Here is a 17,993-nt window from a genome sequence, read left to right as displayed (position 1 = left end):
TGAAGACTCCTGCCTTAGGAAACATCTACTATACAGGTACATCAACACAGTCATGTTGAAGACTCCTGCCTTAGGAAACATCTACTATACAGGTACATCATCAACACAGCCATGTTGAAGACTCCTGCCTTAGGAAACATCTACTATACAGGTACATCATCAACACAGCCATGTTGAAGACTCCTGCCTTAGGAAACATCTACTGTACAGGGTACATCTACTGTACAGGGTACATCAACACAGTCATGTTGAAGACTCCTGACAACTAAAATCAATACTTAGACATTTTTGTGCCTTCTGTAAGTTTAAGAAACATTGCCTTGCGGCTTGAAACTCCGTTACCAAAAAAACCCCCCACCATGTTTTAGTTATTGGTGCTTTGTGTGGTTTTCTCTGTTGGACCGTGAGGAGTTCTCTAAGCCGCTGTGGTACCTGTTTTCAAGGCTGAGGTTGGAATAAATTAATCACTATATTGACATGGTTTATTTCCAGTCGTCTTGGAAACCCTAAGTTAAAATGGTGCGTATCATTCTATGTTACATGCCTCTGTCCACGAGAGAGGATATTTCTACATGCTCCTTCTGAAACCATGTATAGCCTACAGAGTACATGACGGCCTCTTGTCCTCCTTTCCCCTCTGCACACAGATACACTTCCTCCTCTGCACACAGATACACTTCCTCCTCTGCACACAGATACACTTCCTCCTCTGCACACAGATACACTTCCTCCTCTGCACACAGATACACTTCCTCCTCTGCACACAGATACACTTCCTCCTCTGCACACAGATACACTTCCTCCTCTGCACACAGATACACTTCCTCCTCTGCACACAGATACACTTCCTCCCCTCTGCACGCAGATACACTTCCTCCCCTCTGCACGCAGATACACTTCCCCCTCTGCACGCAGATACACTTCCTCCCCTCTGCAGACAGATACACTTCCTCCCCTCTGCAGACAGATACACTTCCTCCCCTCTGCACACAGATACACTTCCTCCCCTCTGCACACAGATACACTTCCTCCCCTCTGCACACAGATACACTTCCTCCTCTGCACACAGATACACTTCCTCCTCTGCACACAGATACACTTCCTCCTCTGCACACAGATACACTTCCTCCTCTGCACACAGATACACTTCCTCCTCTGCACACAGATACACTTCCTCCTCTGCACACAGATACACTTCCTCCTCTGCACACAGATACACTTCCTCCCACGTTGTCAGGGCTTGGGCAGAGATGAGGACTGAGGTGAATTCTGTCAGCCACGTTGTCAGGGGGACCTGGGCAGAGATGAGGACTGAGGTGAATTCTGTCAGCCACGTTGTCAGGGGGACCTGGGCAGAGATGAGGACTGAGGTGAATTCTGTCAGCCACGTTGTCAGGGGGACCTGGGCAGAGATGAGGACTGAGGTGAATTCTGTCAGCCACGTTGTCAGGGGGACCTGGGCAGAGATGAGGACTGAGGTGAATTCTGTCAGCCACGTTGTCAGGGCCTGGGCAGAGATGAGGACTGAGGTGAATTCTGTCAGCCACGTTGTCAGGGGGACCTGGGCAGAGATGAGGACTGAGGTGAATTCTGTCAGCCACGTTGTCAGGGGGACCTGGGCAGAGATGAGGACTGAGGTGAATTCTGTCAGCCACGTTGTCAGGGCCTGGGCAGAGATGAGGACTGAGGTGAATTCTGTCAGCCACGTTGTCAGGGCCTGGGCAGAGATGAGGACTGAGGGGAATTATGTCAGCCACGTTGTCAGGGGGGCCTTCGCAGAGATGAGGATCGAGGTGAATTCTGTCAGCCACGTTGTCAGGGGGGCCTGGGCAGAGATGAGGATTGAGGTGAATTTTGTCAGCCACGTTGTCAGCGGGGCCTGGGCAGAGATGAGGACTGAGGTGAATTCTGTCAGCCACGTTGTCAGGGGGGCCTGCGCAGAGATGAGGATCGAGGTGAATTCTGTCAGCCACGTTGTCAGGGGGGCCTGCGCAGAGATGAGGACTGAGGTGAATTTTGTCAGCCACGTTGTCAGCGGGGCCTGGGCAGAGATGAGGATCGAGGTGAATTGTGTCAGCCACGTTGTCAGCGGGGCCTGGGCAGTGATGAGGAGTGGGGCATATACTGTAGAAATAGGAGAAGAGACTGTTCTGCAGGAGAATGGGTTTACTGTACTATAAGGGTTGAACAGCTGGCAGCTCTGAGATAACTCAATACCCCAGCCTGCTCTCTCCCTTCCCTCCTCCCCCCCCCCCCCCAGGTCAGAGGCCACAGATCAGCCCATCTCTTTACCCCCTCCTCCATCCCCAGCCCGTCACAGTTCTCCATTGTCACGTAGCACAAAGAAACACGCTGTCCGCCCCCCTGGACACCGAGAGAGAGAGGGAGACAGTGGGGGAGGAGAACATCAGTCTCATTCTGTTCTGTCACCTCTTCAGACCCAGAGAGAGAGAGTTCTGTTCTGTCACCTCCTCAGACCCAGAGAGAGAGTTCTGTTCTGTCACCTCCTCAGACCCAGAGAGAGAGTTTTGTTCTGTCACCTCCTCAGACCCAGAGAGAGAGTTCTGTTCTGTCACCTCTTCAGACCCGGTCAGACCCAGAGAGAGAGTTCTGTTCTGTCACCTCTTCAGACCCAGAGAGAGAGTTCTCTTCTGTCACCTCTTCAGACCCAGAGAGAGAGTTCTGTTCTGTCACCTCTTCAGACCCAGAGAGAGAGTTCTGTTCTGTCACCTCTTCAGACCCAGAGAGAGAGTTCTGTTCTGTCACCTCCTCAGACCCAGAGAGAGAGTTCTGTTCTGTCACCTCTTCAGACCCAGTCAGACCCAGAGAGAGAGTTCTCTTCTGTCACCTCTTCAGACCCAGAGAGAGAGTTCTGTTCTGTCACCTCTTCAGACCCAGAGAGAGAGTTCTGTTCTGTCACTTCTTCAGACCCAGAGAGAGATTTCTGTTCTGTCGCTTCTTCAGACCCGGTCAGACCCAGAGAAAGGAGATGCAGGAAGAATGTTAGGCCCTATAGAGAACACTCTGGGGTAGAATGTTAGGCCCTATAGAGAACACTCTGGGGTAGAATGTTAGGCCCTATAGAGAACACTCTGGGGTAGAATGTTAGGCCCTATAGAGAACACTCTGGGGTAGAATGTTAGGGACAGAGTTAGAACACTCTGGGGTAGAATGTTAGGCCCTATAGAGAACACTCTGGGGTAGATTGTTAGGCCCTATAGAGAACACTCTGGGGTAGAAAGTTAGGGACAGAGTTAGAACACTCTGGGGTAGAATGTTAGGCCCTATAGAGAACACTCTGGGGTAGAATGTTAGGCCCTATAGAGAACACTCTGGGGTAGAATGTTAGGCCCTATAGAGAACACTCTGGGGTAGAATGTTAGGCCCTATAGAGAACACTCTGGGGTAGAATGTTAGGCCCTATAGAGAACACTCTGGGGTAGAATGTTAGGGACAGAGTTAGAACACTCTGGGTTAGAATGTTAGGCCCTATAGAGAACACTCTGGGGTAGATTGTTAGGCCCTATAGAGAACACTCTGGGGTAGAATGTTAGGCCCTATAGAGAACACTCTGGGATAGAATGTTAGGCCCTATAGAGAACACTCTGGGGTAGAATGTTAGGCCCTATAGAGAACGCTCTGGGCTACAATGTTAGGGACAGAGTTAGAACACTCTGGGGTAGAATGTTAGGCCCTATAGAGAACACTCTGGGGTAGAATGTTAGGCCCTATAGAGAACACTCTGGGGTAGAATGTTAGGCCCTATAGAGAACACTCTGGGGTAGAATGTTAGGGACAGAGTTAGAACACTCTGGGGTAGAATGTTAGGCCCTATAGAGAACACTCTGGGGTAGAATGTTAGGCCCTATAGAGAACACTCTGGGGTAGAATGTTAGGCCCTATAGAGAACGCTCTGGGCTACAATGTTAGGGACAGAGTTAGAACACTCTGGGGTAGAATGTTAGGCCCTATAGAGAACACTCTGGGGTAGAATGTTAGACCCTATAGAGAACACTCTGGGGTAGAATGTTAGGCCCTATAGAGAACACTCTGGGGTAGAATGTTAGGCCCTATAGAGAACACTCTGGGGTAGAATGTTAGGCCCTATAGAGAACACTCTGGGGTAGAATGTTAGGCCCTATAGAGAACGCTCTGGGGTAGAATGTTAGGGACAGAGTTAGAACACTCTGGGGTAGAATGTTAGGCCCTATAGAGAACACTCTGGGGTAGAATGGTAGGCCCTATAGAGAACACTCTGGGGTAGAATGTTAGGCCCTATAGAGAACACTCTGGGGTAGAATGTTAGGCCCTATAGAGAACACTCTGGGGTAGAATGTTAGACCCTATAGAGAACACTCTGGGGTAGAATGTTAGGCCCTATAGAGAACACTCTGGGGTAGAATGTTAGGCCCTATAGAGAACACGCTGGGGTAGAATGTTAGGCCCTATAGAGAATGCTCTGGGGTAGAATGTTAGGGACAGAGTTAGAACACTCTGGGCTAGAATGTTAGGGACAGAGTTAGAACACTCTGGGGTAGAATGTTAGGGACAGAGTTAGATCACTCCGGGGTAGAATATTAGGGACATAATAGTCAGGAAGGAAGGTGGAACTTCTTGGGAGTCTTTGAAACAACTGCAGAGTCTATCTGAATGGGAAACAAAATCATGATTGTTATGTGCTGTTACATGTAATCTGTTGCTAAAATATTGACCTCATTATGCAAGTTACAAGTATCAGATGACCTCCTCCTGTACAGGACATACAGTACACCACAGTCCATGGATTAGCAGATTTTAGTAGACCTCTGTGTGTTGTTGGATATAAATGTTCGTCTTAGTAGTGGAACGTCTTCCAACTGGGCAGTCTACTGTAAGAAGCACCCTGACCAGAACGGACCTGCCAGGCCAATTAGGTCATGTTTGTCGAGTAGGACACTCCCTAGTGTGCCAGCCTGCTTGTGGCCTTTGTTATGTTTGCCCTTCCTGCTACAAGGAAGCCAGACCTCTGTTCCCTCTGAGTGAATGGGCTGATGAATACTACTGTGCAATTCCATGTAAAAGGACCCATGAGAACCAACATGTGAAGTTCATAGAAACGTGTTAAATTGGGTGTCAAATGAAAGCTAGGAGTCTATATTTTTTACATCTTTTTTTAAAACGAATTAAGGCATATATATATTCAACCATTCTAAAAAATCTAAAAGATGGGAAAGGGGTCAACATAAAAAGTCTTCTAAAATATTTTTAGAAATACATTTAAAACTAAATAATATTGAAGTAACTGCCAACAAAAATCTACATATTTTAAACTTGAACAAAAATATAAGCAAACAACAATGTCAAAAGATTTTACTGATTTTTACCGTTCAAATAAAGAAATCAGTCAATGTAAATAAATTCATGAGGCTCTAATCTAACATCACATTACAGATCTGTTGGTCACAGATCCCTTCAAAGGTAGGTAGGGGTGTGATCAGAAAACCAGTCCGTATCTGGTGTGGATCAGAAAACCAGTCAGTATCTGGTGTGGATCAGAAAACCAGTCCGTATCTGGTGTGGATCAGAAAACCAGTCAGTATCTGGTGTGATCAGAAAACCAGTCCGTATCTGGTGTGGATCAGAAAACCAGTCCGTATCTGGTGTGGATCAGAAAACCAGTCAGTATCTGGTGTGGATCAGAAAACCAGTCAGTATCTGGTGTGGATCAGAAAACCAGTCCGTATCTGGTGTGGATCAGAAAACCAGTCAGTATCTGGTGTGGATCAGAAAACCAGTCCGTATCTGGTGTGGATCAGAAAACCAGTCCGTATCTGGTGTGGATCAGAACACCAGTCAGTATCTGGTGTGGATCAGAAAACCAGTCCGTATCTGGTGTGGATCAGAAAACCAGTCCGTATCTGGTGTGGATCAGAAAACCAGTCCGTATCTGGTGTGGATCAGAACACCAGTCAGTATCTGGTGTGGATCAGAAAACCAGTCAGTATCTGGTGTGGATCAGAAAACCAGTCCGTATCTGGTGTGGATCAGAAAACCAGTCCGTATCTGGTGTGGATCAGAAAACCAGTCCGTATCTGGTGTGGATCAGAAAACCAGTCAGTATCTGGTGTGGATCAGAACACCAGTCCGTATCTGGTGTGGATCAGAAAACCAGTCCGTATCTGGTGTGGATCAGAAAACCAGTCAGTATCTGGTGTGGATCAGAAAACCAGTCAGTATCTGGTGTGGATCAGAAAACCAGTCAGTATCTGGTGTGGATCAGAAAACCAGTCAGTATCTGGTGTGGATCAGAAAACCAGTCAGTATCTGGTGTGGATCAGAAAACCAGTCAGTATCTGGTGTGGATCAGAAAACCAGTCAGTATCTGGTGTGGATCAGAAAACCAGTCAGTATCTGGTGTGGATCAGAAAACCAGTCAGTATCTGGTGTGGATCAGAAAACCAGTCAGTATCTGGTGTGGATCAGAAAACCAGTCAGTATCTGGTGTGGATCAGAAAACCAGTCAGTATCTGGTGTGGATCAGAAAACCAGTCAGTATCTGGTGTGGATCAGAAAACCAGTCAGTATCTGGTGTGGATCAGAAAACCAGTCAGTATCTGGTGTGGATCAGAAAACCAGTCAGTATCTGGTGTGGATCAGAAAACCAGTCAGTATCTGGTGTGGATCAGAAAACCAGTCAGTATCTGGTGTGGATCAGAAAACCAGTCAGTATCTGGTGTGGATCAGAACACCAGTCAGTATCTGGTGTGGATCAGAACACCAGTCCGTATCTGGTGTGGATCAGAACACCAGTCAGTATCTGGTGTGGATCAGAAAACCAGTCAGTATCTGGTGTCACCACCATTTGCCTAATGCAGCGTGACACATCTCCTTCACATAGAGTTGATCAGGCTGTTGATTGTGGCCTGTGGAATGTTGTCCCCACTCCTCTTCAATGGGGTGACACGTCTAGTGAGAATGCAGACCATGGAAGAACTGGGGAAAAAATGTCAGCTTCCAGGAAGTGTACAGATCCTTCCGACATGGGGCTGTGCATTATCATGCTGAAACATGAGGTGATGGCGGCGGATGAATGGCACGACAATGGGTCCTCGGGATCTCGTCACGGTATCTCTGTGCTTTCAAATGACCATAGATAAAATACAGTTGTTAGTTGTCTGTAGTTTATGCCTGGCCATACCATAACTCCACAATGGGGCACTCTGTTCACAATGTTGACATCAGTAAACCACTCGACCACACAACGCCATACACCCGGTTTGCGGTTGTGAGGCCGGTTGACACTGGAGGTGGTTTATGGGCTTAACAGGGATGTAAACAAATTGTTTCACAATTTCAGAGACTTTTTAAAAATCTTTTATTTCAGCATTTTTTATACTTTTGTTCAGTATCGTTTTGGAGAAATGATTTGCCTCCTGTACGTTTAAGAAACATTGCTTTTATGCCTTATAATTCCATTACCAGAAATCCTTTCAGATATGTTCTAATTTCTCTGCCTCGTGAAGAGGGAGGATCATGAATGTTCACAGAACTAACAAGTAAAGGTAAAGCTATCTATTTGTTTGTGCTTTTACTGATATCAAACTTGTTTATGAATTAATAAGAGATTTAAAACTTGTAATTCTGTTGCGAATCGGTAACAGAATTAGCCAAAAATCTGTCACGGAATTACTGCAATTGAATTGGGAAATGATAGTAGTCACAAACCACAGTTGGGTCTCCTGCTACTGTCCTCCCTTTCACTGGCGTACTCCACCCATGGAAGGAATCGGGCCCACTCTCCCTGCCGGTCCTGACAGTGACTCCTTGGGAACCTCCCCTGTTCCTGGTTCATCCTCTCCATCTGCCCGTTGGACTGAGGCCGGTACCTGGAAGTGAGGCTGACCGTGACCCTGAGCTTCTCCTTAAAGGCTTTCCACACCCGTAATGTGAATTGGGGGCCATGGTCAGAGACTATGTTCTCCGGAAGGCCGTAATGGGAAGGTGAAGGAGTTTCCGTGAGGATTTGTTTTGATCAGGAGTTGACGTAGCGACTAACGTGCTGCGCCAAGGTAGGCCACCAATACTTCTCAGAGATAGATTGGGTAGTGTGAGAAATACCTGACTGTCCAGTGATGACAGTCTGTCTGCGCCCAGGTCAGTAGATGATCCCTAATCCCTGTGGGAACGTAGACACCTTCAGGAGGACAGTTAGTGGGTGCGGGCTCCCTCTCCAGAGCCTGGCGAACGTCCACATCTACGTCCCAGACCACAGGGGCTACAACTCGAGAGGAAGGGATTACAGGTGCATTCTGGGCAGGACCCTCTCCCGAATCGTAGAGACGTGACAAGGCATCGGCTTTGGTGTTTTTTTTTTAACCTGGGAGAATCTTGTGAAGTAAAGGGCCCACTTTGCTTGGCGCGGATTCAGCCTCCTTTTCTGTCCGTATGTACTCCAGGTTCCGATGGTCGGTGCGTAATGATGAAGCGCAGGACCGGTGGTTCGTAAACCCGGCGACCTCGAACGCCCGAAGGGGAGGAGCAGGAGTAGACGTGACACAAACACCAAAGCCGACGGGAGTTTGAGGTGAAGCATCTGTTAAACGAACAAAAAGAGTTGCACAAGCAGTTGTTACAACAACAACAACAACAACAACAACAACATATTGTAGCTTCAAGTGTTTTGTCCAAATGCTGGTGGCGTCAACTAATTAATAATAATAATAATAATAATAATAATAATAATAATAACTAACTCAACTAATAAAAGAATGGACGACCCGATCAGAGAGGACCTGGAACTGAAGAACAGTTTGCAGTTCTCCCAGGGTCAGCTCGACGAGTTTAAACAAGAGAACGGGCAAGTTGAATGCAGTCTGTAAGTCCGTGAGAGAGGACATCAGTTCGGTGTGTGAATCCATGACAACAATGACGGAGAAATCAGATTATCTCGAGGGACAATCAAGGTGGAACAACCATGGTTGTGGACGGAATTGCAGAATCTCCACGAGACCTGGACGGAGTCTGATGACAAAGTGAGGGAAATTATTTTGGAGATGGACATCAGGAAAATTGAGGTGGACCACGCCCACAGGACTGGAAAACCCACCACCGGCCAAGGTGAGATGCCCAGGCCGATAGTAGTCAAGTTCCTCAGGTTCAAGGACAAAAGTAAGTCTTCTTCTGGAAAGAAGAGAACTTAAGAGGAACGTATATCTTCCCCTGAAGCCGTCTGCCAGAAGAGGAAATCATTTTTCCCAGCCATGAAAGCTGCCAGAGCACGTAGGGACATTGCTTACATTCGCTATGACAGGCTCATTGGCCACCCTCCCTACGACAGGCTCATTGTCCACCCTCCTTACGACAGGCTCATTGGCCACCCTCCCTACGACAGGCTCATTGTCCACCCTCCTTACGACAGGCTCATTGTCCACCCTCCTTACGACAGGCTCATTGGCCACCCTCCTTACGACAGGCTCATTGGCCACCCTCCCTACGACAGGCTCATTGGCCACCCTCCCTACGACAGGCTCATTGGCCACCCTCCCTACGACAGGCTCATTGGCCACCCTCCCTACGACAGGCTCATTGGCCACCCTCCCTACGACAGGCTCATTGGCCACCCTCCCTACGACAGGCTCATTGGCCACCCTCCCTACGACAGGCTCATTGGCCACCCTCCCTACGACAGGCTCATTGGCCACCCTCCCTACGACAGGCTCATTGGCCACCCTCCTTACGACAGGCTCATTGGCCACCCTCCCTACGACAGGCTCATTGGCCACCCTCCCTACGACAGGCTCATTGGCCACCCTCCCTACGACAGGCTCATTGGCCACCCTCCCTACGACAGGCTCATTGTCCACCCTCCCTACGACAGGCTCATTGGCCACCCTCCCTACGACAGGCTCATTGGCCACCCTCCCTACGACAGGCTCATTGTCCACCCTCCTTACGACAGGCTCATTGTCCACCCTCCCTACGACAGGCTCATTGGCCACCCTCCCTACGACAGGCTCATTGGCCACCCTCCCTACGACAGGCTCATTGGCCACCCTCCCTACGACAGGCTCATTGGCCACCCTCCCTACGACAGGCTCATTGGCCACCCTCCCTACGACAGGCTCATTGGCCACCCTCCCTACGACAGGCTCATTGTCCACCCTCCTTACGACAGGCTCATTGTCCACTCTCCCTACGACAAATAACATTAATACATTAGTCATTTCTTAGACTCACTTAGATAGTTAATTTGATGATACATACAAGGATATAACATCTATAGAAGAGACAGGAATGCTTATGGGTGAGGTGTTGCTGTATATATTCAGAGCCATATTCCCTGTAATGCTTAGAGAAGATCTTATGTCCAGTGTTATTGAAGTGTTGTGGTTGCAGGTTCACTTGGCAGATCTAAAGCCTTTTATTGTGAGGTGTTGCTGTAGGCCACCAAGTGCTAACAGTCAGTATCTAAATAATGTGTGAAATGCTTGATAATGTATGTGACGTAAACAGAGAGGTCTACTTTCTTGGGGACCTGAATATCGACTGGTTTTCATCAAGCTGTCCGCTCAAGAGGAAGCTTCTCACTGCAACCAGTGCCTGTAATCTGGTTCAGGTTATTAATCAACCTACCAGGATGTTTACAAACACTACAGGAACAAGATCATCCACATGTATCGATCACATTTGTACTAATACTATAGAACTCTGTTCTAAAGCTGTATCAGTACCCATTGGATGCAGTGATCACAATATAGTGGCTATATACAGGAAAGACAAAGCTCCAACAGCTGGGCCTAAAATAGTATACAAGATATGGCTGTGACTCTTATGTGGATGTTATTTGTTGGTCTGATATGATTTATAAGGAGCATGCAGATGCAGCACTTGATGAATTTATGAAATTGCTTCTTCAAATTATTGATAAACATGAAACTGACTGTCAGAACTGTTAAAGGCTCCGTGGATCGATGAGGAAATGAAGAAACTGACTGTTAGAACTGTTAAGGCTCCGTGGATCGATGAAGAAACTGACTGTTAGAACTGTTAAGGCTCCGTGGATCGATGAGGAAACTGACTGTTAGAACTGTTAAGGCTCCATGGATCGATGAAGAAACTGACTCTCAGAACTGTTAAGGCTCCGTGGATCAATGAGGAAACTGACTGTTAGAACTGTTAAGGCTCCGTGGATCGATGAGGAAACTGACTGTTAGAACTGTTAAGGCTCCATGGATCGATGAGGAAATGAGGAAACTGACTCTCAGAACTGTTAAGGCTCCATGGATCGATGAGGAAATGAATAAACTGACTGTTAGAACTTTTAAGGCTCCGTGGATCGATGAGGAAACTGACTGTCAGAACTGTTAAGGCTCCATGGATCGATGAGGAAACTGACTGTTAGAACTGTTAAGGCTCCGTGGATCGATGAGGAAACTGACTCTCAGAACTGTTAAGGCTCCGTGGATCGATGAGGAAACTGACTGTTAGAACTGTTAAGGCTCCGTGGATCGATGAGGAAATGAGGAAACTGACTGTTAGAACTGTTAAGGCTCCGTGGATCGATGAGGAAACTGACTGTCAGAACTGTTAAGGCTCCATGGATCGATGAGGAAACTGACTGTTAGAACTGTTAAGGCTCCGTGGATCGATGAGGAAACTGACTCTCAGAACTGTTAAGGCTCCGTGGATCGATGAGGAAACTGACTGTTAGAACTGTTAAGGCTCCGTGGATCGATGAAGAAACTGACTCTCAGAACTGTTAAGGCTCCATGGATCGATGAGGAAATGAAGAAACTGACTGTTAGAACTGTTAAGGCTCCATGGATCGATGAGGAAACTGACTGTTAGAACTGTTAAGGCTCCGTGGATCGATGAGGAAACTGACTGTTAGAACTGTTAAGGCTCCATGGATCGATGAAGAAACTGACTCTCAGAACTGTTAAGGCTCCGTGGATCGATGAGGAAACTGACTGTTAGAACTGTTAAGGCTCCGTGGATCGATGAGGAAACTGACTGTTAGAACTGTTAAGGCTCCGTGGATCGATGAGGAAACTGACTCTCAGAACTGTTAAGGCTCCGTGGATCGATGAAGAAACTGACTCTCAGAACTGTTAAGGCTCCATGGATCGATGAGGAAATGAAGAAACTGACTGTTAGAACTGTTAAGGCTCCATGGATCGATGAGGAAACTGACTGTCAGAACTGTTAAGGCTCCGTGGATCGATGAGGAAACTGACTGTCAGAACTGTTAAGGCTCCATGGATCGATGAGGAAACTGACTGTTAGAACTGTTAAGGCTCCGTGGATCGATGAGGGAACTGACTGTTAGAACTGTTAAGGCTCCATGGATCGATGAGGAAATGAAGAAACTGACTGTTAGAACTGTTAAGGCTCCGTGGATCGATGAGGAAACTGACTGTCAGAACTGTTAAGGCTCCGTGGATCGATGAAGAAACTGACTCTCAGAACTGTTAAGGCTCCATGGATCGATGAGGAAACTGACTGTTAGAACTGTTAAGGCTCCGTGGATCGATGAAGAAACTGACTCTCAGAACTGTTAAGGCTCCATGGATCGATGAGGAAACTGACTGTCAGAACTGTTAAGGCTCCATGGATCGATGAGGAAACTGACTGTTAGAACTGTTAAGGCTCCATGGATCGATGAGGAAACTGACTGTTAGAACTGTTAAGGCTCCGTGGATCGATGAAGAAACTGACTCTCAGAACTGTTAAGGCTCCATGGATCGATGAGGAAATGAAGAAACTGACTGTTAGAACTGTTAAGGCTCCATGGATCGATGAGGAAACTGACTCTCAGAACTGTTAAGGCTCCATGGATCGATGAGGAAACTGACTGTTAGAACTGTTAAGGCTCCATGGATCGATGAGGAAACTGACTGTCAGAACTGTTAAGGCTCCGTGGATCGATGAGGAAACTGACTGTCAGAACTGTTAAGGCTCCGTGGATCGATGAGGAAACTGACTGTTAGAACTGTTAAGGCTCCGTGGATCGATGAGGAAATGAAGAAACTGACTGTTAGAACTGTTAAGGCTCCATGGATCGATGAGGAAATGAAGAAACTGACTGTTAGAACTGTTAAGGCTCTGTGGATCGATGAGGAAACTGACTGTTAGAACTGTTAAGGCTCCGTGGATCGATGAGGAAACTGACTGTTAGAACTGTTAAGGCTCCGTGGATCGATGAGGAAATGAAGAAACTGACTGTTAGAACTGTTAAGGCTCCATGGATCGATGAGGAAACTGACTGTTAGAACTGTTAAGGCTCCATGGATCGATGAGGAAACTGACTGTTAGAACTGTTAAGGCTCCGTGGATCGATGAGGAAATGAAGAAACTGACTGTTAGAACTGTTAAGGCTCCGTGGATCGATGAGGAAATGAGGAAACTGACTGTCAGAACTGTTAAGGCTCCATGGATCGATGAAGAAACTGACTGTCAGAACTGTTAAGGCTCCATGGATCGATGAGGAAACTGACTGTTAGAACTGTTAAGGCTCTGTGGATCGATGAGGAAACTGACTGTTAGAACTGTTAAGGCTCTGTGGATCGATGAGGAAATGAAGAAACTGACTGTTAGAACTGTTAAGGCTCCATGGATCGATGAAGAAACTGACTGTTAGAACTGTTAAGGCTCCGTGGATCGATGAGGAAACTGACTGTTAGAACTGTTAAGGCTCCGTGGATCGATGAAGAAACTGACTGTTCTTTACTGTTAAGGCTCCATGGATCGATAAGGAAATGAAGAAACTGACTGTTAGAACTGTTAAGGCTCTGTGGATCGATGAGGAAACTGACTGTCAGAACTGTTAAGGCTCCATGGATCGATGAAGAAACTGACTGTCAGAACTGTTAAGGCTCTGTGGATCGATGAAGAAACTGACTCTCAGAACTGTTAAGGCTCCATGGATCGATGAGGAAATGAAGAAACTGTATTGGTTGAAAGAGACGGGGGCAAAAGGAAGTGGCTAATAAGTCTGTCTGACTTCCTGCGAAATGAGAAATGTAACTAAACTCAACAAAAAGAAGAAACTATATTATGAAGCTGAGATCAATGATATAAAGAATGATGGCAAAATAACAAATATTTGAGGACTTTAAAATGAAATTATGGGCAGAAAGACACATTCAACTCCATCTTTTATCTAAGTTCCATATATATATATATATATATATAAATAGAACAAGGATAAGATCATCATACCCATTCTGGATTACCCAGAAGTCCACAGTACCATACTGCATGAATAAAAACAATGTAAAAAATATTTCCATGCAATAAATGAATTCTGTGAAAAACAAATTAATCCATAATTGTACTGTGTAACGCAGTGCTAATTTGTTTTCGGGGACTAGTTCAGCAGGAGGTAGTTATCACTCACAGCTACGATCGAACGGGGCCTTCCCTCTTCCACTGAAACGGTGAAACCCTTTTTTGAAAATCAATTGTTTCCCCCTGTTCGTCCGTCATCTTGAGATTACATTTCATGAACATCTAGACTTTTCCCTCCGTTGACTGATAGTTTTCATTTCCATTCTCCTTCATAACAATATTATTCTCCTTTATTCTCCTTCATGACAATATTATTCTCCTTTATTCTCCTTCATAACAATATTATTCTCCTTCATGACAATATTATTCTCCTTCATAACAATATTATTCTCCTTCATGACAATATTATTCTCCTTCATGACAATATTATTCTCCTTTATTCTCCTTCATAACAATATTATTCTCCTTTATTCTCCTTCATGACAATATTATTCTCCTTCATAACAATATTATTCTCCTTTATTCTCCTTCATAACAATATTATTCTCCTTTATTCTCCTTCATGACAATATTATTCTCCTTTATTCTCCTTCATAACAATATTATTCTCCTTTATTCTCCTTCATGACAATATTATTCTCCTTCATAACAATATTATTCTCCTTTATTCTCCTTCATAACAATAATATTCTCCTTTATTCTCCTTCATGACAATATTATTCTCCTTTATTCTCCTTCATGACAATATTATTCTCCTTTATTCTCCTTCATAACAATATTATTCTCCTTCATAACAATATTATTCTCCTTTATTCTCCTTCATGACAATATTATTCTCCTTCATGACAATATTATTCTCCTTCATAACAATATTATTCTCCTTCATGACAATATTATTCTCCTTCATAACAATATTATTCTCCTTTATTCTCCTTCATGACAATATTATTCTCCTTCATAACAATATTATTCTCCTTTATTCTCCTTCATAACAATATTATTCTCCTTCATAACAATATTATTCTCCTTCATAACAATATTATTCTCCTTTATTCTCCTTCATAACAATATTATTCTCCTTTATTCTCCTTCATGACAATATTATTCTCCTTTATTCTCCTTCATGACAATATTATTCTCCTTCGTAACAATATTATTCTCCTTTATTCTCCTTCATAACAATATTATTCTCCTTTATTCTCCTTCGTAACAATATTATTCTCCTTTATTCTCCTTCATGACAATATTATTCTCCTTCATAACAATAATATTCTCCTTTATTCTCCTTCATGACAATATTATTCTCCTTTATTCTCCTTCATGACAATATTATTCTCCTTCGTAACAATATTATTCTCCTTTATTCTCCTTCATAACAATATTATTCTCCTTTATTCTCCTTCATGACAATATTATTCTCCTTCATGACAATATTATTCTCCTTCATAACAATATTATTCTCCTTTATTCTCCTTCATAACAATATTATTCTCCTTTATTCTCCTTCATGACAATATTATTCTCCTTCATAACAATATTATTCTCCTTTATTCTCCTTCATGACAATATTATTCTCCTTTATTCTCCTTCATAACAATATTATTCTCCTTCATGACAATATTATTCTCCTTCATAACAATATTATTCTCCTTCATGACAATATTATTCTCCTTCATGACAATATTATTCTCCTTTATTCTCCTTCATAACAATATTATTCTCCTTTATTCTCCTTCATGACAATATTATTCTCCTTCATAACAATATTATTCTCCTTTATTCTCCTTCATAACAATATTATTCTCCTTTATTCTCCTTCATGACAATATTATTCTCCTTTATTCTCCTTCATAACAATATTATTCTCCTTTATTCTCCTTCATGACAATATTATTCTCCTTCATAACAATATTATTCTCCTTTATTCTCCTTCATAACAATAATATTCTCCTTTATTCTCCTTCATGACAATATTATTCTCCTTTATTCTCCTTCATGACAATATTATTCTCCTTTATTCTCCTTCATAACAATATTATTCTCCTTCATAACAATATTATTCTCCTTTATTCTCCTTCATGACAATATTATTCTCCTTCATGACAATATTATTCTCCTTCATAACAATATTATTCTCCTTCATGACAATATTATTCTCCTTCATAACAATATTATTCTCCTTTATTCTCCTTCATGACAATATTATTCTCCTTCATAACAATATTATTCTCCTTTATTCTCCTTCATAACAATATTATTCTCCTTCATAACAATATTATTCTCCTTCATAACAATATTATTCTCCTTTATTCTCCTTCATAACAATATTATTCTCCTTTATTCTCCTTCATGACAATATTATTCTCCTTTATTCTCCTTCATGACAATATTATTCTCCTTCGTAACAATATTATTCTCCTTTATTCTCCTTCATAACAATAATATTCTCCTTTATTCTCCTTCATGACAATATTATTCTCCTTTATTCTCCTTCATAACAATATTATTCTCCTTTATTCTCCTTCATAACAATATTATTCTCCTTCATGACAATATTATTCTCCTTCATGACAATATTATTCTCCTTCATAACAATATTATTCTCCTTTATTCTCCTTCATAACAATATTATTCTCCTTTATTCTCCTTCATGACAATATTATTCTCCTTCATAACAATATTATTCTCCTTTATTCTCCTTCATGACAATATTATTCTCCTTTATTCTCCTTCATAACAATATTATTCTCCTTCATGACAATATTATTCTCCTTCATGACAATATTATTCTCCTTTATTCTCCTTCATAACAATAATATTCTCCTTTATTCTCCTTCATGACAATATTATTCTCCTTTATTCTCCTTCATGACAATATTATTCTCCTTCGTAACAATATTATTCTCCTTTATTCTCCTTCATAACAATATTATTCTCCTTTATTCTCCTTCATAACAATATTATTCTCCTTTATTCTCCTTTATAACAATATTATTCTCCTTTATTCTCCTTCATGACAATATTATTCTCCTTCATAACAATATTATTCTCCTTTATTCTCCTTCATGACAATATTATTCTCCTTTATTCTCCTTCATAACAATATTATTCTCCTTTATTCTCTTTCATAACAATATTATTCTCCTTTATTCTCCTTCATGACAATATTATTCTCCTTCGTAACAATATTATTCTCCTTCATTCTCCTTCATAACAATATTATTCTCCTTTATTCTCCTTCATAACAATATTATTCTCCTTTATTCTCCTTTATAACAATATTATTCTCCTTTATTCTCCTTTATAACAATATTATTCTCCTTTATTCTCCTTCATGACAATATTATTCTCCTTCATAACAATATTATTCTCCTTTATTCTCCTTCATGACAATATTATTCTCCTTTATTCTCCTTCATAACAATATTATTCTCCTTTATTCTCTTTCATAACAATATTATTCTCCTTTATTCTCCTTCATAACAATATTATTCTCCTTTGTTCTCCTTCATAACAATATTATTCTCCTTTATTCTCCTTCATGACAATATTATTCTCCTTTATTCTCCTTCATGACAATATTATTCTCCTTTATTCTCCTTCATAACAATATTATTCTCCTTTATTCTCCTTTATAACAATATTATTCTCCTTTATTCTCCTTTATAACAATATTATTCTCCTTTATTCTCCTTCATGACAATATTATTCTCCTTCATAACAAT

At 42.8% G+C, this 17,993-nt stretch overlaps 1 protein-coding gene across 3 annotated transcripts in view; it reads left to right on the top strand.

The window, feature by feature from the left end:
- The window catches only part of LOC149970165 (NIPA-like protein 2), a 54,452-nt gene that overhangs the window by 2,269 nt on the left and 34,190 nt on the right, over window positions 1-17,993 (top strand). The window contains exon 2 of one of the 3 annotated variants that reach the window (XM_090228567.1): window positions 1,214-1,637. The exons of the other annotated variants lie outside the window; for them this stretch is intronic. Coding sequence (XP_090084693.1) covers window positions 1,251-1,637 — 387 coding nt within the window. The 5' untranslated portion in view covers window positions 1,214-1,250. The remainder of the gene's footprint in view (window positions 1-1,213; window positions 1,638-17,993) is intronic. 3 annotated transcript variants of the gene reach the window in all.

The sequence above is a fragment of the Oncorhynchus mykiss genome, unplaced genomic scaffold (assembly GCF_057628025.1).
Source record: "Oncorhynchus mykiss isolate SJ-2025 unplaced genomic scaffold, ASM5762802v1 scaffold93, whole genome shotgun sequence".
NCBI classification, from domain to species: Eukaryota; Metazoa; Chordata; class Actinopteri; order Salmoniformes; family Salmonidae; genus Oncorhynchus; species Oncorhynchus mykiss.
Note: the sequence above shows the minus strand (reverse complement) of the source record. Positions and strands in the feature narration are given on the sequence as shown.